Here is a 25661-nt window from a genome sequence, read left to right on the forward strand (position 1 = left end):
AGGATATAAGCATATAAGACCACTGTTTAATTTAGACAAGGACAAGTACTCAAATCACAGGCATTGGTAAACACAGAAGGATACCAGTGATGTCATTAAATATGGTCTTATTTAATGTGTTTAGAATTAAGCCAACACAACCTTTAAGATGAACAGAAATTCAGAACCAAAGTGTTCATGTAAAACATCTCAAACATATGATAGCATCTCATACATCAATAAAAAAGGGTGAGTAGACATTCTTAGACATCACACACAAGTTAACCATCCAGAAAAAACAGGTGACATGACTGCATTTGGACAACAACGACATACGAGGCCAGTTCTAATTCAAATCATCACTTAATGAGGACACCAGATATATAAGGATAGATTAAACAGTTGTACAGATTCCTTGTGGATGGCCTAAACTAGCACTAATGCATTCATGAATCACATAGGGAAATCGGACTGAAACAACATTCAATGTTATCCTGAACTACTAAGATATCTAAATAAGTATCTATGCTTGTATCCAACAGGATTTCTGCTAAATTTATATAAGGAATAATCATAAACTACAACATGTGATATCATATAGAGATATAGTCAAACAAAACCCCAGGTTAACTGATGCATAAACAACCAAAGTTGGACCTGTATGACACATCCCAACAGCTACTGAACTGATCTGCGAACAAGCATTTTTTGAACACACAAGCTATACTTAAACTGCTTTAAAACTGAATACGTATGACTGATTCAAGATAAGACAATAAACTGAAACACTGCAGAACCACTAAAAGTAAACACATGCACCTAATTGACAAACTAGAAATTAATGCATAGGACCAATAAAATGAAGACTAAATAATCAATACAGACCCAGCTAGCACATGATTAACCCGAACTGAGGCAGAGCATAGAGCTGATCGACTACAGTGTTAGAAACAGGATTAACTTAAGCTTAATCGTGCATAATGCCACAAACACAACATGAACTAAATCGTGACTGACCAAACGAATCACATAAGTAGTCTAAACACTCAAAACATTTTGCTAAAATTTAACTAATGGAAGGTGTATTACCTTCTTCGGGTGCAGCGAAGTGAGACCTCGAATCTTTGATCTACTTCGAACACTATCGAATTCGAACTTGCGATGCTCGGATTCACAATAATACCAAGATAAACGACAACAAAATTGATTCGATCTTTTGACTTGATAACAAAACCAGATAAAAACTATTAATCGAACTCGAATTTTATGGGGGTTATGGGCGGTTAAAGGATATAACTTTTAAGGGATTTGTTGCGACTCCTACTTAGTTCGAATTTTTCTCTGTTTCTTGAAGGTAATTTCCTGAACCTCCAAAAAATTCCCCCCTCTTTCCGTCAACAGAAATGACCATTTATAGCTGATTTGTTAGGGTTTTCGTTTTTACCTAGAAGAGAGATGAGCGTGGGAGCAGGGCGAAATGGAGTGGCAGAAGCGTGGGGGGACAGGAGAAGGTGGGGTGTCAGAAGCGAGTGGGGATGATGATGGTGGAGACAGGTATGGTGCGGCGTGGGGTGTGTCAGAGGTGTCGGTGATGAAGTGGAGAGTAACGTGGGGAGCAGAGATGTGAGGCGACGATGACGATGAAGGAGCAGAGTGGGGGACAAGGCTGAGTGGTGGAGGAGGTGGAGGCGTGAAGGAGGTGGAGCAGAGGAGGCGGAGGAGGTGAAGCGGCGGTGAGGACGGGTGGCGACGAGGAGGAGAGGATGGTGGAGAAGGGGCGGAGATGGAGAGGAGAAGAGAGGAGGAGGGTGGAGAAGGTGACGAGCGGCGGAAATGAGGGGAAACCCTAAAAGGGTTTCCCTTATTTGGTGCGAAACGGGTCAGACCCGGTCCATTTATGGACTGGGTCAACTTTTAGACCGGGTATTAGAAGAATAGGCTAATAAATTAAAACACAGGTTATTCTAAAAATTGAGATAAGAGATATGGACTAGTCCAAAAAAATATTAGGGGTTAATCGGACTTTGATTTGGAGCCCGGTAAGTCAAAACACGGACTGAGTGCAAGAAACAGTTTGACTTCTAAATTTGAATAAGAGACCCATTTTAATTAATGAACATACCGAGGGTGACAAAATATTACTTAATACCAAAAAATATGTGATTACTAGACTCGGGTAATAAAATCATATGGTGTTATAATAGCCGTGTAATAATATATGTTACTTTTCTTTGAAAATCCGCACTAAATAAATACTATTATTTATTTATGCAAAGATAAATGCGTAAGCTGGTAAAATGCCGAAATGATAAGAATTGTGAATTATAATAATATTAATAAATAATAATAATAATAATAATAATAATAATAGTAATAATGATAATAATAATAATAATAATTATTATTATTATAATAGAATAATAAAATGTCGGTATTGATAAGAGGCTAATAATTATAGTAACCAGAATGTATTTTTTTTTATTTTTTTCAAAATATTAGAAGCTTAAAAATAGGTATTTTGGCAGAGAGACGGGACAAAATTGGGTGTCAACATGCATGTTCTTGGAATCTCACAAATTGATTGGGCGTTACGTCTTTTACCTTGGTCACACTTGTTGTGAGTTTAATGCGCTCTGCAAAGTTGTACTCTGTCCGATCGTGTTGCCTAGGCTTAAATTTGTGGTACTCGAACAGTTTTAACGGTTTTAGCATCCATCTTAGACCTTCTGCCGCAAGTGATTTGGCCTCTTTTGATCTATTGACGAATCGCTCCACAACCTGCTTAAAAGTCATTCTCAACATTGCGGTGACGGGTAGTCCTCGTGCAGATTTCAACAAGCCATTGAATGACTCAGAGATGTTTGTTGTCAGCATACCCCATCGCCTACCTTCATCCTGGTGTAATGTCCATTTGTATTTATCAATTGCATTTAATCAGTGGAAGGCTTCCTTATTCGCCCGCATATTAATCTCCATATACAAGTGAAACTTCTTCTCCTGATGCTCTGTTGCAGCCGCCCACATCCAATTGCAAAGTGCTGGGCTTCGATATGCCTTTTGGAAGTTTGCTTTCAAATGCCTTAAACAATAACAATGGTAGGCAAAGGGCGGCTGCCACCCCTGCAAATTAAACATATTGTGCAATATGCCAGCATTTATGTCTGAGATCACACATATTCCCATGTGATCCTTAATAACGTGTTGCCTCAAGTAGTCCAAAAACATACCCCACATACTAATGCTCTCATTAGCTGCAATTGCAAAAGCTATAGGGAATACAACTCCATTTGCATCCATTCCCACTGCAATTAGCAGTTTTATGTCGTATACGTGGTACGCATGTGTTCCATCTATTGATATTACAGGCCGATAATGAGTAAAACCATCAATTCATGGTTTGAATGCCCAAAACACAAACTCAAAAATATTACAGGGCACACCAGGCTTCGATTTGAGCTTTCATTCAATAACAGTACCAGGATTGAAGTGTTGTAGAGCTGCCATGTATCTCGGCAACTTCTTGAAAGAGCCCTCCCAATTGTCGTAGACTATCTTATGTGCACGCCTACGCCCAAGATACGCCTTCCACCTACTAATGGTTTTGTTATATACTTTCTAGACGTCTGTAATACAATCTTTAATAGGGAACCTGAATGAGTTGAAATATCAGCATATCGCAACGAGGAACATCGTATTAACATCAAAAATAAAATAAAATTAGGCGAAGGGGATACCTTGGGTTATTTCCAATGTCGTCAACTAACACACGAGCAATCATATTGGTATCTAGTTTGAAATGATCATCTATAGGTCACCCATATCGCAAGTGTACTTTGTGTAGAACTTTGAAATAGTCCACATCTTTTCAACAGTTTCCTTACCACGGAGCATCCATTCGCAACCTTTCTTGTGGAATCATCAACTTTGAACTCCCTCATCCCCTGGATGCAATAAATCTTAATAGCCCTTTGCAATGATTTTTTCGAGTTGAAAATCATGCCTTTTTCAATACGAGCCTTTTGTTTTAAAAGATCCACTGGCTCTTTCCACAAACTTCGCCGAATATGATCATCATCCCTAGTAAAGACAAAGGCATCTGGGTGATCTTTAAGATGATCAAGATAGGGGATCTCATCATAATGCCACTGAACCGGGGTCGACTCTTGCTGTTAAAATGGTTGTTGGGGCGACACCGGGGTCGAACCTGGTGTGCCGGACTGTTCATCATGTCTTGCAATAGTTCTACTTGATATTGAAGATTAGTGGCAACCTCAACCTCATCCTCACTTTCTTCATCATCACATTCCTCCGTATTAGGTATTTCCTCACTATCACTCGATGATGTCACTATATAATTCGAATAATCCAGACCATCCATAGCAAATCTTTGCCTATAATTTGGTGCAACCACCACATTCTCCCTACATAAGAGAAAGTAGAATATTTTAATTACTACATGTCAAATAATACTATTGATGTTAAAAAAAAATAGATGTACCGATAGTAATCAACTGCACCAAAACTTGAGGAAGGACCATCGTTTTGAGTAGTTGGATAGGCTGAGGATATTCCAACCTGATTCATTCATCCCTATTGAAAGGACTATCCGATATGATCCATATCAGGTGTATAACCCCTATAATCAATATCATTAGTAGCATTCAAGTGCCACTAGACATAATAATAATAATAATAATAATAATAATAATAATAATAATAATAATAATAATAATAATAATAATAATAATAATAATAATAATAATAATAATAATAATAATAATAATAATGTAAAAAATGAATATTTACCACTGCCCATCAAATTGCCGACTTAAACTATCTAGAGGCATTTGGCTGGTCAAAATGCCTTCATAAGTACTCATGTCAGGGTAATTGTGTTCATAAGTAGGTTGCGCTTGAGTGACTTCGGCCTGAATTCTAGACGGGGCTTCCCGACGAGGTCTATTTCGGGCTTCCCGAGGAGCCCTAGCCATGAATTCAAGTCGGTTAATGGGGATCTTCTCTATGTACATTTCAAGAACGTTTAAAGTTATGCATTCCCTATAATCATAAGGCGCCTTCAAATAATCCTTCAAAGAACCATCGTCTTGAATGTACCACTGTCCATAACTAGTTACACCTTGCGGCGTAAATGACATTGAATATTTTCCAATTATATTTAAATCAAAATCACTCCTACTAACTTGTAGTCTATTATACAAGGCTTGGAGTAGTTTTGAGAATTTTAAGTCAAGTGGAAACTTAACATGGTATTTGGGGGAGAATCATAGCGTAAATTATTTTCCTCGAATATAATTTGTCCGTCCCAGAATAAAGAAACTCTAATTATTGGAACATCTTCCATTTTTTGACTAATTTAGGAGGAGAAACGTAGATTTGAAATTGGATGAAACGTAGAATTTTTTCTCTCATTCGAAATCTGTATTAATAAGATTTGAAGTTTGAATATTCAACCAATGCATGCATACAATTAGTGTGTCTTGTAGTGTTACGTCATATCAAATTAAGTACGGAGTGTTGCATAACGCATGAATTAACCGCGTTATGTCAGTGGCTGGCAGAATAACGCATGCGTTATAGTTATATAACGCAGTAAATTACTGTGTTATGTCAAAATAACGCAACATTTTACTGTGCTATATCACTGCATTATATTGTCACCCTCATCTTTCATACAGAAAAATGTCATAATTCGAATCAAACTTTGGGCTTCATGAAGCAAGTGTTATATAACGTAATTTGGCGAATAACACACAAAATTGAGTTATTATGTCATTTTTTGACCAATTTAGAGATATTAGTCGTGTTATATCATTCTCTCTATGAGATATATTCGACGTAATGGGTAGGACATGGGAATTGCGTGAAGATTTTGAATACTCGAACAACCCGAATGAGAGATATAACCAACATTACAACAATATAATAACAGAGGAGTGGAATTGTCGCGTTAGGGAGGCTGCAGCACTGGAGAAAAAGTTAGCGTCAGTAGGGCTTAAAGGCCCAAAAAAACGTGCTATGTCAATGCCTCGTGGAACTCCACAAGAGTTTGATTTTTCCCTTAAACGTTTTTGCGAAGAGAACAATCGGATGCAAATATGTTACCTTCAGGTAGAATATAGTGTACATTGTAGCACAAGATTTAGATCCAAGTGGGATTTGGACTGTGAGATGTCCTATAAAGATTAATATTTTTTTGTATAAAGTAAGTAGGTAGGGTCATAAAGACCCCCTCTCCCCCCCCCCCCCCCAAACTAGGGGTACATGGGGGTTTGCAGCTATATAAGTAGCACTTTCTTTTGTTATTAGACTACAACGTATTCAATGTCGAGTAGTAGAAACTCAGCTTGGTCTTTACTCCTTCCCAAAGAACCAAATAGCAGTGATGGTGAGAGTTCAAATCATAGCAGTTTTTCGAGTGATACCAATGATTTCAAACTAGACGAACTAAATTCTTACCTTCTTATAGAGCGTAATGATGATTTCTGCAGTGTGAAATATTCAGATCCGCAAGAATATTATTGCGGTTTACGCCGAGAAAGGTCACGTCGGCTTGCCGAATCAGAACGTCTTGTTCGTGACTTGAAAAATCTCAACGCTCCAATCCCAACAAGGTACTCCATTACCATGCCTCGAGTAGGTCCAGAAACTTGCGAGCTTGCCGTACAAAGGATTAGAAAAGAAAACAATAGAATGCTCGAAAGACGATGTAGATTTTACATGCTAAAGTTGGCCCAAGAACAAGCATCATCAACCAGTAGAGAACTAACATCCATTGAAAAAAGATGTGTCTTAAGAAACCGCCAATATTTTTCTGAGGACGATATTGAGGACTTCTATTCTGATGATGATTAAGAATATTGTGATTTGAGTTTTAAATTTAATTTATGATGATGTTCTTATTTTGAAGAATATTAGTATGTTTAATTTTTCATCAACTCAAGGGAATGAATTGATGAATACAATTTTTCTATTTTCTTTTTTTGATGATTGTATTTTTACTACTTTCGGTTTATTATTAATGAACAAGTTTAAGTATTTTCATAGTACACTTAAAGCTAATGACACCAAGCCTTCAAACAAAAATGGAGTTCGAGCACTTTTCAACCACTAAAATGACAATCCGAACTTTTGCGTATCCTTGATCTATTGAGCCCACTTTATTAATCACATAAAAATAAGTAGGATTCTATATAAAATATTGAAGTTCCGAAGTCTCAAGGCATAATCAATATGCGGCTATAGTACGTAAAAAAGTGTAATAAAAGAGGGGTTAACCAAAAGAAAAAAGAAAAAAAAGAAAAAAAGGTACCCTTAAGGTGCAGTAATTTACTGTGCGAAAGGCAATTTTGTAAGCATTTTTTGCGGGTATTTTGGTTCAAAAGCACTTTTTTGGAGTCATTTTGGTTCCGGACTCGTAAAAAACACCTCTCCCATCATTAAAGTTTTCAAATATACCCCCGGTCTAACGGAAATCTCCAAAATAACCCGATTTTATTTTTAAACCCATTCTATTTAAACCCGACCCAACTAAATAAAAAATCCAAATGAGTTACCCGCTCCTGTGCCTGTTGACACTGTTTGCCCTCCATATTTTAAAATTAAAAGGTCAAGTTTCTTGAATTCCAAATAGAGTGAAATACGTATTCGTATAGGTCAAAAATATTTTCTCAATCATTTTGGTGATTTTTTTCTATTCCATTCGGCAAAATATGCTAATAAATATATTATCGGTATTTTACATATAATTTGAAGTATTAAATATATTCAAAATAAGCGTTTAATTTAGTACTTACTTCAAGTTGAAAGTTTAAAGTCATTTACGGCTTAATTACGACAATTAATTTATGTTCAGAAATAAATATTTTACTTTGTTAAAGTCAAGAAGCTTAACTAATTAATTGGATGATTAATCCGGTACCGGCGGAGCGATCAACCCCACTTATTTAGGGGTATTTTGGTGTACATTTATCGGAATACACTAGGCAAAATATTTTTTTCGTAGTACTAGGAGCCTGTTTGGATGGGCTTAAAATAAGCAGCTTAAACCCAAAAAAACAAAAAAAATTGAGGTAGGCTAACTTATTTTTTTTTGGCTTATAAGCTGTTTTCAACTTATAAGCTACTTTAGATAAGCTAAGTCAAACGGACCCAATTATTTTTTTGGCTTATTTTATGCACAAAATGATTTTAAACTGGCCAACCAAACGCTCAAAAAAACTAAAATCAACTTATAAACAACTTATAAGCCAATCCAAACGGGCTCTAGGTCCAGGGACCACTTATTTTCCAATGACAGACTACTTTTTTGCCAATGATGTACGGAAATTTTCATAAGCCTTGATTTAAGAAAGAATGGACAAACCATAAGCATCAACTGGTGTGACCCAGAAGTCAGCGAGTTAAGTAAAAACACGGAATACCCGGGTTCAAACCTGACAGAGACAAAAAGCACTAACTATTTAATTATATTTTTATCAACTAGCTCCAACACCTTAATTATTGAGGTATCTTTATCTCATGGTGAACTGGGCTTTCTGCTGTTCATACACAATGCTCACTATCTGTCAGGAAAGAAACCCCAACATGATCACATTACCAATTAAAGCCTCTGCAAATGATTTCAATAATGACCTATTCACGACCTGTCTGAAGGCATCTTTCATCCTAACATGTCCTCATCCAGTGTTAGCTTGAGTTCATAACACACTGCTGAAGTAGATATTCATGAAGTGTCTTGATGGATTGAAGCCAATCAAAATAACTATAAGCAAGAAACAAAATTTGTCACCTTACTGACCAATATGAACACGACACAATCATGAATTAATATAAATGCTTACAGATGGGTGAAAGGACGATAACAATGCCAATTGGATACAGGAAGAATGTTGTCTTCTCCAAAAAGGGCAATACTGCATAGGGGGGAAGAAGTCACTATCCATATCGACTAGTTAACATAAACGGAAAGGACCAGCAGACGGTCGTGCATCAAGTCAGAATAACACTAGAAGTTTCACAAGAGTGTTTTAAAACCATATTTACAATCTAGGTCAGAGTACCTAATGAAACAGATTAATTCCAACTAACATTTGACCTCTATTTATTCTAGGAACGCTATACCTTGGGGAAGAAAACTCATACAGCACTGGCCATCAGTCACAATTAATCACTTAGTTAACTGGACATCTCAGACCAGAAATGATTTGAATTTGAACACACCAATAATGAAGCAAGAAATTCATCAGTATATTTGTGTACACAGGTAAACAATTTTTAGCCAAAGGAAATCTCTGCAGAGAGAGTAACCAGGAAGATATATGTTGTCATTTCAGCACGAATAAATCTTAAATGCTTTTAGTGAACGCCTGCGGAAATGCTCCCTTAAGAGTTAAGACTAGAATACACAAAAATCACCTCATGTTGAATTTTCATGAAATTTAGAAGTCAATCTGATACTATATATAGAAATTGATATTCGTATCTTAGCCACTAAATAAGTCAACAAAATGTTAGGATTTGATTGACTATTCCAAATATCTTGTCCTTTTTTTTTCTCCTTTCATCACACAAATGCTAACCGCAACAAAGCCGACATTGTTTTCATGGATCAATGGCTCATTTTCGATTTTAAAAAAATACATAATGAAAAATTGCATCTCTCTCTCTCTCTCTCTTGGGAATTAAGCGAGATGACATGTTGACAGGGGTACTAGCTTGAAAACTGATGCAAAACGAAGCTTAACTATCGGTTGAGCCGTTGAGGCATCACCGAACTTTTATAAATCAACCTCTCTTAAATCAGAATTTCTTATGATCGAATCTTGAAGTGTTTTTTTATTAATCAAGAGATGTGGCATACCCCATAATATATACCTACGGAGTTTAACTTTTATATACTGATCTCACCTAAATACTGAAAATATATAAGTTAATCATTTATGTAAATGATTTTTACTTGGCCTAGATGCCAAAGTAAAGTTGTTGGTGACAATAACGTCTTTTTCTCATTCTTTACTTTGATCCTTATCCCTTTGTAACTTTTTATTTTGCGGGGGTGGTGAAAATTGATGTAGAAATGAAGTTGTTGGTGAAGTGGTGCAGGTAGGGCCAGAGGTGACAAAATTCAAAGTGGGGGACACAGTTGGAGTTGGATTGCTAGTTGGAAGTTGCAAGAAGTGCAGGCCTTGCAAGCAAGACATAGAGCAATACTGTGGCAAGAAAATATGGAACTACAATGATGCCTACACTGATGGCAAGCCCACCCAGGGTGGTTTTGCTAATTTCATGGTGGTTGAGCAAAAGTAAGCCTACCCCCTACGGCCACTACAAAATATTGGGTACTTTGCGGAGGTTGAAAGTTGTAATTCGCGAAGGTTTTAGCCTCCACTATTTACTAGAGGAAGATAAACCCCCGCGAATTACTCATTTTTTTTGTGTCCATAGAATAGTTTTTCTATATCAGAAATGCTACAGTCAACTCTATGATTCAACAAATCAGAAATAAAATCTTTACATTAAATGAACTCATCGGGTGAAGTTCTATAGCTGACATACAAATAAGGCTCCCGTCAGATATATTTCTCATTCGTAACATCAAAATTACCTACCCAGAGATACTAAACAAACGTTCCCCAATCACATTAACAATTAAAGCCTCTGCAAATGATTTCAATAATGACCTATTCACGACCTGTCTGAAGGCATCTTTCATCCTAACATGTCCTCATCCAGTGTTAGCTTGAGTTCATAACACTCTGCTGAAGTAGATATTCATGAAGTGTCTTGATGGATTGAAGCCAATCAAAATAACTATAAGCAAGAAACAAAATTTGTCACCGCACTGACCAATATGAACGCGACACAATCATGAATTAATATAAATACTTACAGATGGGTGAAAGGACGATAACAATGCCAATTGGATACAGGAAGAATGTTGTCTTCTCCAAAAAGGGCAATACTGCATGGGGTGAATAAGTCACTATCCATATCAACTAGTTAACATAAACGGAAAGCACCAAAGACGATCATGCATTAAGTCAGAATAACACTAGAAGTTTCACAAGAGTTTTAAAACCATGTTTACAATCTGGGTCAGAGTACCTAATGAAACAGGTTGATTCCAACTAACATTTGACCTCTATTTATTCTAGGAACGCTATACCTTGGGGAAGAAAAACTCATACAGCACTGGCCATCAGTCACAATTAATCACTTAGTTAATTTGGACATCTCAGACCAGAAATGATTTGAATTTGAACACACCAATACTGAAGCAAGAAAATTCATCAGTATATTTGTGTACACAGGTAAACAATTTTTAGCCAAAGGAAATCTCTGCAGAGGGAGTAACCGGGAAGATATATGCTGTCATTTCAGCACGAATAAATCTTAAATGCTTTTAGTGAACACCTGCGGAAATGCCCCCTTAAGAGTTAAGACTAGAATACACAAAAATCACCTCATGTTGAATTTTCACGAAATTTAGAAGGGCAATTATTCTTAGACTATGGAATTTATCTTACCATCATAACCTAGAAAGTTGAGGTAATGATAATAGGCAGCTCCGACCATGAAGAGCAAATTTGACAGCAAAACAGGAATGAAACCATGAGCTACCAAAACAGGGGAGAGAAAATAATGTATGACTGCCACAAAAAGAAAGCCATCAGTCTTTATTTAAAAAAAAAAATCAGTAGCAGCGCGAACAGCACGTTTCATCTTAACACTTCACTTACCGTAAAGCAAAACAAACATAGGGAAGAAAGAGTTGCAGTGGACATCAAACGCATACAACCTTCATGAGAGACAAGAAAGTGTGTAAGTAAGGAAGTGCATAAATGAAAATGAAATTTCATTAACCCTAGATGCAGAGTTTCAGAATTCTGAATGAGGAGAAAGAAGCAGACTGAGTATATGAAGAGTTTGTTATGGAGAGGTTCTGAACTTGCCATTCTACCCGCTGTTCCACGGCATGGCTGCTTGGAGCTTCCTCTCGAAGGTAGTTGTTGGTTAGGAACCTGCAAGGACAATGAAAGCATAATGCCAAGCAATCCACAAGACTGGCCCCAAAATTTAAACCAACAATAAAGAAAGTCAAACAACTTTTCCTTTCTTTTTTGCTTGCCACCCTATGAATTTCTATTTTGGTAAAGCACAGCTAGAGATAGCACAATTAGTATGTGGTTGTAGTGATGATCAGGTGACCCCCTATATATTCTCTTAATGAAGTTGATCACCTACTGAACTGAACCGTAAGAATTCCACTGTTTGGAATAAGAGAAATTTCTGACTCCTTTCTATAGTTCCCACAGAGAGATCTGATTGCAAGCTTCACCAACTAACTGAGGCACGGATCGAAAGTCTATTGGTCCATCATTCCACCAAAAATGATAGAAAATTGTAAAAAATCATTTCAAGATTAATCTAAGTTAAACAGAAAGGGAACCATGATGAGGTTGCATCGAATATTCAAACGATACTAGCACTTACCAGCAACATGTTGCCAAAGTAGCTCCAGTGAGTATAAAATGAAAAAGCAATACTGAGATAACTACAAAAACAGCATGTCCTGCACTATGATCATACCTGAAACAAATGAAAGATGCAGATTGCAACATGATTCAGCATCAAAAAGAACATAAGCAAATAAGAATACAAAGAAGTCAATATCTAACTGGAGCGCATTTACATTATAAAACTTGTGACCTCAGCATTGGCACATATGGATGATATTAGTATAAGAAAACTGTAATGTTGGGCTTCTCTATACCATAATTAACTTCATTCAATGTATGACATCATAAAATATTCCCTTGATAAGGCAAAGTTTTACAATCTCAAGGAAAGTAGTTGAGTTTACCAATCTGTGATCTTAGACCAAAATGAGTAGCAGAGTAAAGGAAACGTACGCTGCACAGTATGCTAGAGTAGCAACCACCAACAGAAGAGTGCATATAACAATAAACGCAGGATCATCACGTGCCCACTGGTTCTTTGTTTCTAAAAGAGATAAAAGAAAATAACAAGAAGCCAACTTTAGATGAACAGTAGAACTCCAGTAACAAAACTACTTTGCAACCAGATTTATGAGGAGATCAACAACACCAAATGATGATATTCAAGCCACCCAGACTTGTGCGCTAATGTCAAGTTGCAAAACATAAAAATGAGAACCTTTATACTTAACAAATCAATAGATCCAACCTTGGTGGAACTGTAATCAAAGTTGAAAATTCGATTTCTTTTTAACACTCATCAACTTTTGCTTCAAAGACGTCAAAAGACAAAGTTTAAACCATGTGCACCAGATTAGAGGTTTTTTCCTACACCTAACTCTCACCATCCTAATTTAAATGGTCCCTTTGACCAGCCCAAGGATTTAGAAAAGAGCATAGCGCGATTTTTATGTTGGAGTTTCTCAAATATATGGTTGTAGATGTCATAGTAACACCAATACAGAGGAAAGTATTAGAGCTTTAACACTGAGGAAGTATTACAGTTATAGTACACCCTTTGTCCCATTTTATGTGATTCGAGCACGAAGCATTGGATATTAGTTCGAGTTATGTAACAAACAAAGAGTAATAGAAGTAAATATTAATAGTACTAGCCACAAGCTACAAAAGGGATATGATGTTGATAGTTTATTAGAATTCCTAGCTACCTAACAGATTAGAACAGCTAGAGGCTGAAGTTTTGTAAGGCCCCTGACAACAATCTTATGCATCATCTTTCTGCAATTTATCAATACAAGTCTCACTTGCTTATCAAAAAAATATTAATAGTACTAGCTCAAAAGTTAGTATAATGAGAAAGCATCACATCAGATAAATACTTGACCAGTTAAATGAATTTGAATTCTTAAGACTTGAGAAAGTTGTATAAATATTAATTTCTTTATATAAGCTGTATACAACAATATCATTAAGGGAATGATATAAAAAAGTATCATTTCTAATAAAGTCCCACCATAAAAAGTATCATATGAATTGGGATGGATGAAGTATCATATAAAAAGTGAATAAGAAACCATGAGGAATGAGCAGTACTGGAACAATTCACAAATACAATTTCAATACAAAAGAATCAAATTGCACTAGATGAACGAAAGAATAAAGGAAGAGAAGAAGGAAACTTACGCTTGTGGTACTTTGTGTGCTGATATCTGAATCAATTGTCCAATACCGCAAACAAAATGCAAATTCAACATCAGTAATTCAGAATTAAAATTGAGCATCATTGTATAATGAGCTGATATCTGCCTATATTATGGCATATCAACACCAAATTCAAAGGTGAAAATTAGACAAAGATGTGAAACATGCACCAACGCTCTCACATTTTGTTGTGTAGATTCTTTTTTCCTCATCCCAATACTTAATTCCTCGAAGAAAAGAAAATAAAGGCCAACTGCTTTATAGCTTGGAGTTTGACCGGTTGAATGACAACGAAGAAATGGACTCTCAATTAGTGTAACTTAAGCTACCAATATTTAAAATGACGCACTAGCAAAATATCTTAATGAAAAAAATCACAAACAGGCACCTAAAACCTTCAATAGAAGTAAGCTTACTATCTATAACTCCTTGTTTAAACAGCAAAAGTTCCTCATACTTGCACTTATACAAGCAGAATCATACCTACTTCTGACCCCTCCTTTTGCTTCACCTATTCTTACCACTCCAAAAAAATCTTTCAAATGTCACATATCACATCATTTGCCCTTATTAGCATCTCTCTCTCTCTCTTTCCATTTGAGATCATTGCAAGAACCTTCACAACAGACGAGCACAATGTTCTGTGCAACATAACTCCTACAGTTTCTTTTTGACCCCACAGTGGGCGTTTGGTGCTTCTTTTTTTTTTTTTTGTTATCAAAAACTCCTACAGTTCCTCTTTTTTTTTTTCCCTTTCATTTTCTTTTTACTTGGATAATCCATCAAGTCTTTCGATATTTTAATCTTTTAATTTCAAGTTTTGGCATTAAAAGATAACTTATCTCATGCAATGGATATCCATACATGAGTATGTTTGGATCAGCAACAAATTGATATGGTTCACAGTAAGATGAATGGTCATTCATCAATCCTCAAATCAGTATCACATCTTGTTAAACAGTACCCAGAAAAGATGATCACTAGACTGTATAATCTAAAACTACTTAATAAAACACAAGATAATCGCAAGTTCATTAACACCAGCATATTCTATGAAATATTAGCGGTAGTACTAAATTTAAAAGGATCATGGCACTTGATACACAAAATACTTACACTACTTTAGGGGAGGTGCATAGATGAAGCATTTGCCAAAAGGTATATTCGACGTCCATCTGTTGCCACTGCACACATTAAAGGAGGAGAGGAAACAGTAAGGTTACCGGAATGAAAACCCTTTTTGAACAAATGAGTTAAACAGAAATTAACAAAACAAGCACACTGCTCCAGTGCTGTTACCTTTCTCAACAAAAAGCACATTGCTTCGCTACAATTTGCAAACATATAATCAAGGAACACTTATCAAACAATATGGAGTTCATGATGGGAGTTACACTGCGGGCGAGGTTCTAACATTTGCAAACTAATCAATCTAAATTGGATGGCAAACTGAAACTGGCTGTGTTACTATTACTACATAGATTTCTATTTGGTATAATCAAGAACAATGAGACTGTTTAAGAAGAGGGCTCAGGCAACAGTCTGACTTGAACAATCTCCACCACACTAACAAGCAGTTTAGATTATGTATTCATATTGTATTTTATTGTATTGCTATTTTAAATACAATGTTTGTTACTTACAATTTATTGCATTGCAGTGTTCAATCCATTTTTACGTAACAAATAAAAGACCCATTTTATGTAATAACTAATTTGATGTTGTGGAATTATTACGTACTTCTCTTTCTGATTTTGCCCTTACTATTACATAATAATATCATCTGTTTTTTAATTTAAACTGTGGTGTCCAGGCCAGCTACTATTACTTAATAATATCATTTTGCCCTTAATTTTTTCTTTTTTTTTTTTTTTTTTTTTTTAACTCCACCTTTGCTCTATTTTTCCTTCATCATATTTTAGCCCCACCTTTTTATCAATAGTACTCCTTATTGCCACTTTATAGGTTCTCCTTCTCTACCTTTTTCACCAGTTACTTGTCAGTAATCATCCTTTCTTTTTTTGATGAATTGTCTAGTATATTATATTCTAACAACTCTTCCTCATTAGTTCTACTCCTCCTTGCCAGTCATGTATTCCCCCTTTTAGCTGCTTTACTATCTCATATGTATTTTTTTTCTTTCTTTTTTTAGTTTTGAACAGATGGTAAATCCAATATTTACAATAGTTAATGGTATTGTCATAAACATATAAGTTATTGTAAAGTACAATATTTTTTTTTTTAATTGAAAAATTAGACCAAACACGAAAAATATTATTAAACAACAACAAACAATAAAATCCAACCAAACATTGCTTCAACAACACAATATTGTATAAAACGAAATATTATGAAACGGAAATAACAATCCAAGTAGGTTGTTAGGTTGTTAATGGGATGGAAACCCTGGATCAAATGTGATCTTTCCTCAACCTACAATATGAGCTAGCCACGTCTAGTGCAAAAACCAAGGGGTAAGATCTCCAAAAGCTGACATAGGTGTTATGGGTAGAATTCTTTTTGTATGCATTATTTTCTAAAACCTCAGGAGCTATCCATTCCAGCTAAAGTGTCACCCTTAGCTTTGGCCTTGGGTTTGTCAACCAATCTGGCATGTTTGACCTGGGCGACTCGACCACCACCAAGGAAACTTTCTCAACTTGGATTGTCCCTGAATCAGCAAACCTTCACGTTTAACTTTTCTTGCATCTTTCTTGACCTCATCTAGACTTTATTAATTCCTAGTAATCACAGGATAGTTGAAACTTAATAATCAAATAGTGCTAGAAAAATCCGGATAGATTTGTGGAAAGCTAACCGAATACAGTGCCTTGTCTCCAATCTTGATATACCTTCCAAATTTTGGTGCGGTAATGCTAGGTGTCCCCCACTGTTTTCTGGGTACCCCTAATAATGTCAATCTAATACTAACAGATTAACAATGGAAGTAGTGACACTGCACACACAATGGCAGATTTAAGGGTCATGCAAAGGAATGATTGATCCAGGAAAAAAGGTTTTTTTTTTGTAGCTCCATTTATTAATTATGAAACAAACTCAACGCGCAAAGAAAAGCCGGAAGTAGTGTAAGAGACAAGGTGGAGATCCTGAAAGACTATAAGGATATTGTATTGATGATTAATCAGGCCAGAAATGGAAAAGAGTCCTGTTGTGGCATGTATGGAAAAATGTTGGTATGGAATTGGGAAGCCTCATAATGCAAGCTCAAGAATGCAGAAAACGTGACCACCCAAGGAGCATATTAACGTATGAGTCGTGTGCCCTTCTACATAGGCAAGTCAATCCAGTTGATAACCCTGATGCTTTGTGGTGGGGTTTGGGGAATAATGGACTTTTCTCTGTTAAATCTTTCTATGAGAAACTTTTGGTTAGGGAGGAGGATGCATTTTCATGTGATGCAATATGGATACCACAGGTGCCTGGGAAGGTGCGTTTTTTCTCTTGGCTAGCTGCTAGAGGGGTGATCTTGATGGCAAAAAACCTTAGGAAGCGGAAGGTTATTTGTGTCAGCTGGTGTTACATGTGCAAGGAGAGGGGCGAGGATGTGAATGATCTTCTTCTACATTGTGATTTTACCATGAGGTTATGGTGGGATATGCTTCGGTGGTTCGGAAATTCTTGGCCTATGCCAAGAACTGTGAAATATTTGATGTTTTGTCGGAGGAGCGGGAGGAGGACGAGAAGACGTAAGGCATGGAATGTGGTTCCTCTTGCATTGATGTGGGTGGTTTGGAGAGAGACAAATAGGAGAGCCTTCGACGGGGTATAGTCGAGTTTTAGTCAGTTGAGGAGTAGCCTCCGTTCTCTTATTTTCTTTTGGTGCACCCATAAAATTCCTAGTTGTATAGAAGAACGGGTGGATTTTGTAGAGAATCATATTTTGTAGATTCTTTACCTTTTGGTATACCCCTTGTATACGGTCTGTTTTTGTGGCCATGTTTATAAATGAAAATACCTTTACTTGATCCAACAAAAAAAAAAAAAAAACTCACACTATTTTAGGCACCCCTTCCCTAGATGAGAGTGGAATTCTACCTATTCCTACATTTTAGGCCATTGTGCACGCAAAAGCACAAATATAACTAATTACTCCCTCCATCCCAACACTCTTTCATTTTTAGTCAGTTCCAAAAAGAATGACAGCTTTCTATATTTAGCAACAATATAACTTTAAAATTCATATTTCACCCTTAATGAAATGATTTATAGCCACTCAAATACCCATGATTTATTTTAGACCACAAGCTTCAAAAATCTTCCTTTATTTCTCAAAACTCTATGCCCATTCAAACACCCTCATATAAATTGGGTACTTCGTTAATGGGATAGGAATTCGTAGTGGGACTTTCATAGATCCTTGGAACGAGAAAGGTGCTGCGCCGGGGCCTCCTCGAGGTCATTCATTCGGAACCACTTGTTGCCTGTTTATTGCATATAAAACATGAAACATACACCCTAGTTCCTCAGCAAGAATACCATTCTAAATTCTAATACATGGGTTTTTATTCCACTAGTGTGATAAATGTATTGCAGATAACACCTAAATATAGTGGAAATGAATTCAAGGCACAAAAAGAGTGACCCAAATTCGTGATCAAACAGAATGATAATCCATTAACAGAGAATTAATTATAGAGAGAAGTAGCAGAAAGGCTAGTAATTGAAACAAAAAGAATACAAGGATCGAGATCTGATCTGTACAAGATCAGACAAACTAAGTGTCGATGGGCACAATTGAAATGAAAGAATAAGAGAAAAGAACCTTGATAATTTTGCGAAGGTACTGAGGCAATACTGAATTGGGTCGGACATTAGAGCTCGTTCGACCTTTCGAAGTTGTAGGCAACATCTTTATCTTTTTCCTTCGAAAATTTTCTGTGTCGTTTTTTTTTTTTTTGGTTGATTCGATTGGATCAGATGAATCTCTTGATTTTACAGCTCTGTTTCTGGTTTGACACTCTACTTCGCTGGCTTCCTCCTCTTTCTCTCTGTGTTCTTTTCCGCTCTGTTTCTGGTAATTGCAGGTGAAATCGCTGATGGGTCCGGGTGAATGACCCGGCCCAACACCAAGTCCTATTGAAGGCCCGACAACCCAACTTTTGCACTTTTGTCCCTTTTTTGTGCTGGTCTTTAATTTTCAAAGTAATTTTGAAAGACAAAAAAATAAAGATCTGTCAATTTGAAGGGAAAAAAAAAATTAAAGATCTGTCCATGTGAACTTGCCCAACTTTTGCTATTCCCTCTGGCCTAATTTATGAGGTACCGTTGCAATTTTGAGACAAAAAATCGCGCAGATTGCCCTTCTTTTGGGGTAGTCTTTAAATATTGTCTCTCATATTTATGGTCTTTAAGTTTTACCCTTAACTAGAAAAATGGCCTTATACCTGAGATACTGGGTTCGAACCCCTACTCAGATATAAATTTAAAAAAAAAATCGCAAGACAAGGCTTGGGTCGCGTGTATGCCGGATCCGGCATACACTTGTTAAAAAATAACAAAAATTATGCCGGATCCGGCATACTTATGCTTTATAGACAAACTTTTAGTTAAGGCATAACTAAAAGTATGCCCCATAAGGCATATCTTTTCCTTAAGACATATATTTTGCTTTATGAGGCAAACTTTTAGTTATGCTTTAAGGAAAAGTTCCGCCTTATGGGGCATACTTTTAGTTATGCCTTATAGGGCAGATTTTTAGTTGATGCATAACTAAAAGTACGCCCTTAAGGCGGAACTTTTCCTTAAGGCATAAACTTTGCCTTATAAGGCGAAACTTATAGTTATGCTGGGTCCAGCATAACTTTAGTAATTCCTTAAGAACTGTATGTCGGGTTCGGCATACACTTGACCCAAGCCTTGCTTTACGATTTTTTTTTTTAATTAGCGGGGATTTGAATCCAAAACCTCGTGATTTTTACGCGAAGCTCAGGATTGCAAAGTGAAGGGCAAAAATTAAAGACCAACATTTTGAGGGGAAAAAACTAAAGACCATCCCAAAGGAAGGGCAATCCTGCGAATTGCCCATTTTGAGATTTAATTTTTTAAGCATTGATCGAAAATTCGAACATAGATTATTTTTTTTTTTGAAATAAAATTTATATATTTTTAAAAACTACGTAAAAAGTAATATAAATCATAATAATTAACAACTTAAAATATCTAAAATACATATAAAGAAATTCCGATCAAAGAAAAACTTAATTAACTCTTCGAATTCCAATTGTGCCACATAAATTGGAATGGAGAGAGCAATTGCTATTAGGCCTTATTTATTTTTATTAAGATTAAAATGTATAAATCTCAATATACATTTAAATATTAGATGTTATATTAAAATCTGAATATTAAATAATTACGATTGTTTATTTTTCTCAACATTTGAATATATAACCTTGTTTTATTTAAAAATTAATAGATATACAATTCAAATTAAATACTAGATTAATTTATTTTTTTATAATCTAACTATTTTTAGAAAAATTATATAGTGTTGGTTATGGGTTGTCGCTAGCGGTGATGGTGGTTGGCAATAATAGTTGACAATCATGGTAGTTGGTTGTGACAGTTGATGGTGGTTGACAATATATAGCTAATGGTGATGTTGAAAGGTGGTGGTGGTTGACAATATATAGCAGTAGTTAATGGTAGTAATTGTTCGTAGTTATTGGTGGTTATTTAGTAATAGAGGTTGGTGATTATTGTAAATGGTGGCTAGTGGTAGTTACAACTTATTGTGGTGATCAGCGACTATGGTGGTGAATGATGGCAGTGTTTAGAAATATATAATGGTGGTCATTTGTTGGATAGTGATTGGTGGTGTTGTAGTAATTATAGTTGATTATAAATCGCGGCTAGTGACAGCAATTGTATGATTTGAGATAGTAAAGCAACTAAAAAGGGGGATTTAGATTTAAAATTTAGCCTACAAAAAATTCATTAGCTTCTCCATTTTACGTATTTCTTTAAAATTTTAAATATAAAAGGGCTAAGAATTTTTTTATAGTAAAAAATTTAGCGTTCAAATAATAACAAGAAGTTATCAACGTGCAGAGCAATGAGGATTTAGATTTTGAGAATAAACCTATAATTGCATGTTTCATGTTTTCTCTTTTACTTTTTTACTTTGTTGATTGTTCGAGGGAGAGGTAAAGTATTTAAATGATCAACATTGAGTTTAGTTAGGTCAAAAGTGTAGTATATCTAAACTTTGAGATCGCAAAGTCGCATTCAAGAGAATTTTAGGGGTAAATAGCATTCATCTTCTTCCTTCTCCAGGCAATCATTCTCGGCGTCGAAGCCCAAGTACCCCAGGAAAGAATTCTCTCAAGTTCACAACAGTTAACATCCTCTCTCTCTCTCTATATATACCCTAAATACAAGAGTAAAAGTACATAACTCTTTTCGGGGCCCCGAAGATGTCATCGTCGGGTCGAGATTTACAGGTGGTTCCTGCGACGGGGAGGCAGGTGGCTGCCCTACCTCCTCGACCTCCAGCTCCTCCTTCTTCCACCGCACTTGTGGAATACACGCCACCTGCGGCTAATCCTGAAGATGAGGATCTGGAGATCAAGCTACGTCGTATACTTGAATGTGTGCCTGTTAGGGTTAGCAATACTTCTGGTAGTTCTGCCGGTTCTGGCTCTGGCGACTTTCATCAGGTACCCGCTCTTCCATTAGAGCCCTAATTTGATTTCTCTTTTGTTTTCTTTCTGGTTAACTACAAATATTGCTGATTTCGAGCGGGTTTATTCTGATGTAATCATGTTGGCGTGCTTGGAAATTGGAATTCATTCTATTTAACAGCTGTTGAACAGTTAATTACTTGATTTTAGAGACTCTTTGTGTCGTAATTAAGAGCCCTTGAAGTAGTTGTTGATTTAAGGCTTTGGGAATGATGTAATTCTTGTAGCAAACATTGAATCAGATAAATAGTGAGTAATTTGTTGTGCTGCAGCCTGCAAGATGTTTAAAGTTTGATTAAATGTGTGCAAAATTGATGTTCTGTGCAAGTCTATCCAGCAATTTGCAAGGTTGCACCTATCTATTGAAAATTATAATAAGGTTGACATGTCATGCAGTTGCTGGTTTGACTCTTAGATTGAGTTGCTACTAGTGAAATGACTTTATGGAGAGACTCCCAACAGATAAACTACTTATTTACTGATTCACTTATTTTGCCAGAGTTCTTGTCATACAATGTGATTGAGATAATATCCTATGTGTCCCTAATCCTTCTCACAGAGAAGAAGCTCAGTGTCGTATCAAGAACCCTTTTCCCTTTTTTTTTTTTTTTTTTTTGGGGATCGGTAAAGATATAATATTGTTGATGAAACATCTTCTGTTTGAAGGGGAGCTTTTGGAGCAATGGTAAAGTTGTCTTCGTGTGAGGTCATGGTTTGATCCGCGGAAGCAACCATTAATGCTTCATTAGGGTAGATTGTCTATATCCCAACCCTTGGGATGCGGTCCTTCCCCGGACCCTGCTAACATGGGATGCTTGGTGCACCGGGCTGCCCTCTTTGAATTATAAGTTAGGTGAAGAGGTTTGTTCAACTCACCTTTTCGAAAAATTTGGTAAGTTGAACACAAACTTGTCTTACAATATCTAGGTGATACTATAGAATCTAATGATAGGGTCCTTCTCGTGGTGGCTATAATATCTAGGCAAATTCAGATGAAAAATGAGATCACTTTTAGATAATCTGATGTAGTTTATGTCCTACTTAGAGGGCTTTGCTTCTCTTTATAATCCCTCAGTATGTGCGTGTTTTGGGCTAATGCCGTGGAGGAAATAGCCCAAAGTAGTTATCTTGTTGTCACCACTTTGACATAACCCCTTCTAGGTTTCTACCCTTACTTTCCTACTATTTAGGAATAAGGAGGCACTTGGGACCGGCTAGATTGACCACTGATGACATTAGGCCCATAATTTTCATTGAAAGCAATCACTTGTTTTTCAACACTGACAGCTGCAGAAGCAATGCCTCCATATTCCAACATCACTTTCTGCCTTAATGATAGTTTAGTGGCACTTTGGCGTCCAGCTATGGTTTGAGATGTCTTATGGCTGCTTTACTGTATCTCATCAACTGACTTTTCTTGTTGGGATGAATTTTCAACCGTAGGTCTTTCTTTGGCAGGCAACATTGTTGGTTACTTTAGCAAAAGCTTCCAAGTATCCTGTTTGTGGATTGTGAGTGTTCAATAATAAAGCAATAGCTGAAGTCTATGTTGCACGGACTCTTCAAAAATATCGTCGGGTGCGTGTCGGATACTCCAAAAGTAGTGCATTTTTGAAGAATCCGACACGGGTGCGGCAATGAAAGTGAAGATTCCGCGCAACTTAGGTTGAAGTAGTAGGATGGGAATAGAGTAGTTGAGTTCTAGAGAATTGCTAGAGAGCAAGAGTGGTCTTATTTTGAAGAAGAAAATAAAGGTGCTTGTTGTTTATCGAAGAATGTCTGTGTTGCTATTGCAATTGTAAAATGTCAAAAGGATCAGATATGTACTCAAGAACTCTAGAAGTGAGAACATTTTCAGTGAAGATTATGGACAAAGTGCACTTTGAAAAATTAATCAGGTGCAGGCAAAAAGGTAGGTAAACAATAGCTCCCGAATTGCTAAAGTTCAATATGTTATTCATCTTAGTGTTGACATTCTAGGAGATTGAAGAAGTATTCATTTGTTGAAGAAGTGTCAACAATTAATAGTGAACAGGTGATTGAGAACATCCACGTAAAAGTAGCAAGTGATTACAGTGGATTTTAGTGCTCAAAGTTAGAAGTGGATATGGCTAAATGATTGCACTAACCTAATCCTTCCCTCAAAGCAGGAGAACAAACAGAAAAAGATTTCCTATGCTGCTTAGCCATTTTTTTTTATTATCTTGTTCTTATGGACTCTACTGACTCTGAAATCTGCTATGTTGGCCTTTGATAAAGAATTGTTGTTGTTTTCTCATGTTTACGTCCAGTAAGCTCAAGGGCCGTTCTTTAACTTTCACACCTTATTTTCTTTTTATTTTTTCCTGAAAAGGAACACAACTCTGTAACTAAATGCAAGCAAATCAAAGATGATTGTGTCTTTGTAGTTGCCTCAAGCTCAACCTGGATGAGCTAATTGTGAAGTGAGATGAAGTGTTTAAACTGAGCTGAACTGCAACTGAGCCTGTTTTTTCTTGTGTGGTTGAGGATTTCACTAATGTTGCAAAAATGTTTAGTGTCCTCGCCTCCTATGTTCGACAATTTGTTATCTTGAAAAACATTGGGTGCTGAACTACATAATATAGTTATGTAATACATATATTACTGCTAAAATACAATTCTACAATTGTTCAAAAAAAAAAAAAATACAATTCTACACTTGCTTTAAGATTTTGGTGGGGGTGCATGTAATTCATCTTAAGCAGTACGAGTTAATGTGTATACTCATCGAATTGGAGCTTGTCTTGTTTTTTTTTCCCCTTCCAGTCTGCTTTGAGTTCAAATGCTCAAGTAGTATTCAGGATCTCTTTGTATGTGCGTATATGTTTTGAATTATATGATCCATGGCAAATACATAGATATGGACAACTTTGTCCTTTTTCTTGTGATGATTTCTATTGGATGCATAATCTAGAACGTTTAGCCTATATTTGTTCAATATGTCAATGGAAAGATGTTGTTCAGCATAGGTATTTTTCTGCATATTGAATTCTGAACATGCATTTTGGTCATTCGGGATTAATTCCAGTCTGTTGTGTGTTAGTTACTAAGAAGTGATTTACTATGATTAGGTCATATCGGTGTTTAAAGAATAGTAGACATTGTCAAGTGTTAAGAATAACATTTTCTTGGGATTCTTTGCAGTATCGGCAGATGAGACGGAGAGAACAAGACCGGCTTGCAAGGATGGATGTTGACTACCAGAGAAGGAAAGAGATTGCTGAATTCAACTTGAGAAGAGAAGAAAAATTAAAAGCTACAGAAGAGCGGACAGCAAAAAAACGTGCAAGGCGGCAGAAGAAAAAGCAGAGGAAGAAGGAGAAGAAGAGTAGTTCTGGTGCAGGCGGAGAAGAAAACCATAGGGAAGAGTTGTCCGGTGATGATGAAGCTGACTCCGACAACAACTAAGAAGGGAGAGATGATTTGACTTCAAATTTAGCTTTGCCAAGACGCTTGGATCAGGAGCTTGCATGCGCTATATAGTTCGAAAACTTGAGATGATGTAACATAAGTAACACTGAACAACTTTTCAAAATATTCCTCCTGTTCTTTTTCTCTGTTTTTCTTAGTTGAAAAAGATTGGCCTCTAGAATACGTGGGGCTTGGAATTTTGATTCGTGAAATCTAGATGGTCAATGGACGGCAAACTTGGCTACTAAGACTATATCACGTGTCCATTGTCAGCATAGTAGGGCGTTACCCAGTCTACTGGTAATATATAGTCTTTGGGAGGCCCCAACCTCTAGCATTTACTTGAAATTATATTTGAATCATTGAA

The 25661-nt window shown here is 36.3% G+C and overlaps 3 protein-coding genes across 4 annotated transcripts; 2 read left to right on the forward strand and 1 right to left on the reverse strand.

Moving 5' to 3' along the window:
• Positions 1 to 1456: 1456 nt before the first annotated feature.
• On the forward strand, positions 1457 to 10305 carry LOC132644673 (probable cinnamyl alcohol dehydrogenase 1). The gene is made up of 3 exons (XM_060361272.1): positions 1457 to 1533; positions 9110 to 9262; positions 10074 to 10305. The coding sequence occupies exons 1-3, from the start codon at positions 1457 to 1459 to the stop codon at positions 10303 to 10305; spliced, it is 462 nt and encodes a 153-aa protein (XP_060217255.1).
• A 180-nt stretch (positions 10306 to 10485) lies between these two features.
• Positions 10486 to 19302, reverse strand: LOC132598992 (uncharacterized). Of its 2 annotated transcripts, none has more exons than XM_060312187.1 (10): positions 18943 to 19302; positions 15276 to 15343; positions 14142 to 14167; positions 12912 to 13002; positions 12493 to 12588; positions 11910 to 12020; positions 11739 to 11797; positions 11526 to 11648; positions 10889 to 10960; positions 10486 to 10809 (listed from the first exon to the last, which is right to left on the reverse strand). In XM_060312187.1, the coding sequence occupies exons 1-10, from the start codon at positions 19027 to 19029 to the stop codon at positions 10745 to 10747; spliced, it is 798 nt and encodes a 265-aa protein (XP_060168170.1). In that variant the 5' UTR covers positions 19030 to 19302; the 3' UTR covers positions 10486 to 10744. The 2 variants fall into 2 exon arrangements, with proteins under 2 accessions (XP_060168170.1, XP_060168171.1); XM_060312188.1 differs by having other exon boundaries at positions 11952 to 12020; positions 18943 to 19294.
• A 2001-nt stretch (positions 19303 to 21303) lies between these two features.
• LOC132598994 (uncharacterized) lies at positions 21304 to 25506 on the forward strand. Its single transcript, XM_060312192.1, has 2 exons — positions 21304 to 21838; positions 25028 to 25506. The coding sequence occupies exons 1-2, from the start codon at positions 21596 to 21598 to the stop codon at positions 25289 to 25291; spliced, it is 507 nt and encodes a 168-aa protein (XP_060168175.1). The 5' UTR covers positions 21304 to 21595; the 3' UTR covers positions 25292 to 25506.
• Positions 25507 to 25661: the final 155 nt, after the last annotated feature.

Source organism: Lycium barbarum, chromosome 6, assembly GCF_019175385.1.
Source record: "Lycium barbarum isolate Lr01 chromosome 6, ASM1917538v2, whole genome shotgun sequence".
Classification (NCBI taxonomy): domain Eukaryota; kingdom Viridiplantae; phylum Streptophyta; class Magnoliopsida; order Solanales; family Solanaceae; genus Lycium; species Lycium barbarum.

Excerpts from the sequence above, each read along its gene's own strand:
- LOC132644673 (XM_060361272.1), top strand. The coding sequence starts at position 1,457 with ATGGAGTGGCAGAAGCGTGGGGGGACAGGAGAAGGTGGGGTGTCAGAA. Across the intron at positions 1,534-9,109 it reads GATGATGATGGTGGAGACAG|GAACGCTATACCTTGGGGAA; the intron begins GTATGGTGCGGC and ends TATTTATTCTAG. Across the intron at positions 9,263-10,073 it reads CAGTATATTTGTGTACACAG|AAATGAAGTTGTTGGTGAAG; the intron begins GTAAACAATTTT and ends AAATTGATGTAG.
- LOC132598992 (XM_060312187.1), bottom strand. The coding sequence starts at position 19,029 with ATGTTGCCTACAACTTCGAAAGGTCGAACGAGCTCTAATGTCCGACCC. Across the intron at positions 14,168-15,275 it reads TGCACCTCCCCTAAAGTAGT|ATATCAGCACACAAAGTACC; the intron begins GTAAGTATTTTG and ends CAATTGATTCAG. Across the intron at positions 10,810-10,888 it reads TATCGTCCTTTCACCCATCT|TTATTTTGATTGGCTTCAAT; the intron begins GTAAGTATTTAT and ends TCTTGCTTATAG.
- LOC132598994 (XM_060312192.1), top strand. The coding sequence starts at position 21,596 with ATGTCATCGTCGGGTCGAGATTTACAGGTGGTTCCTGCGACGGGGAGG. Across the intron at positions 21,839-25,027 it reads GCTCTGGCGACTTTCATCAG|TATCGGCAGATGAGACGGAG; the intron begins GTACCCGCTCTT and ends GATTCTTTGCAG.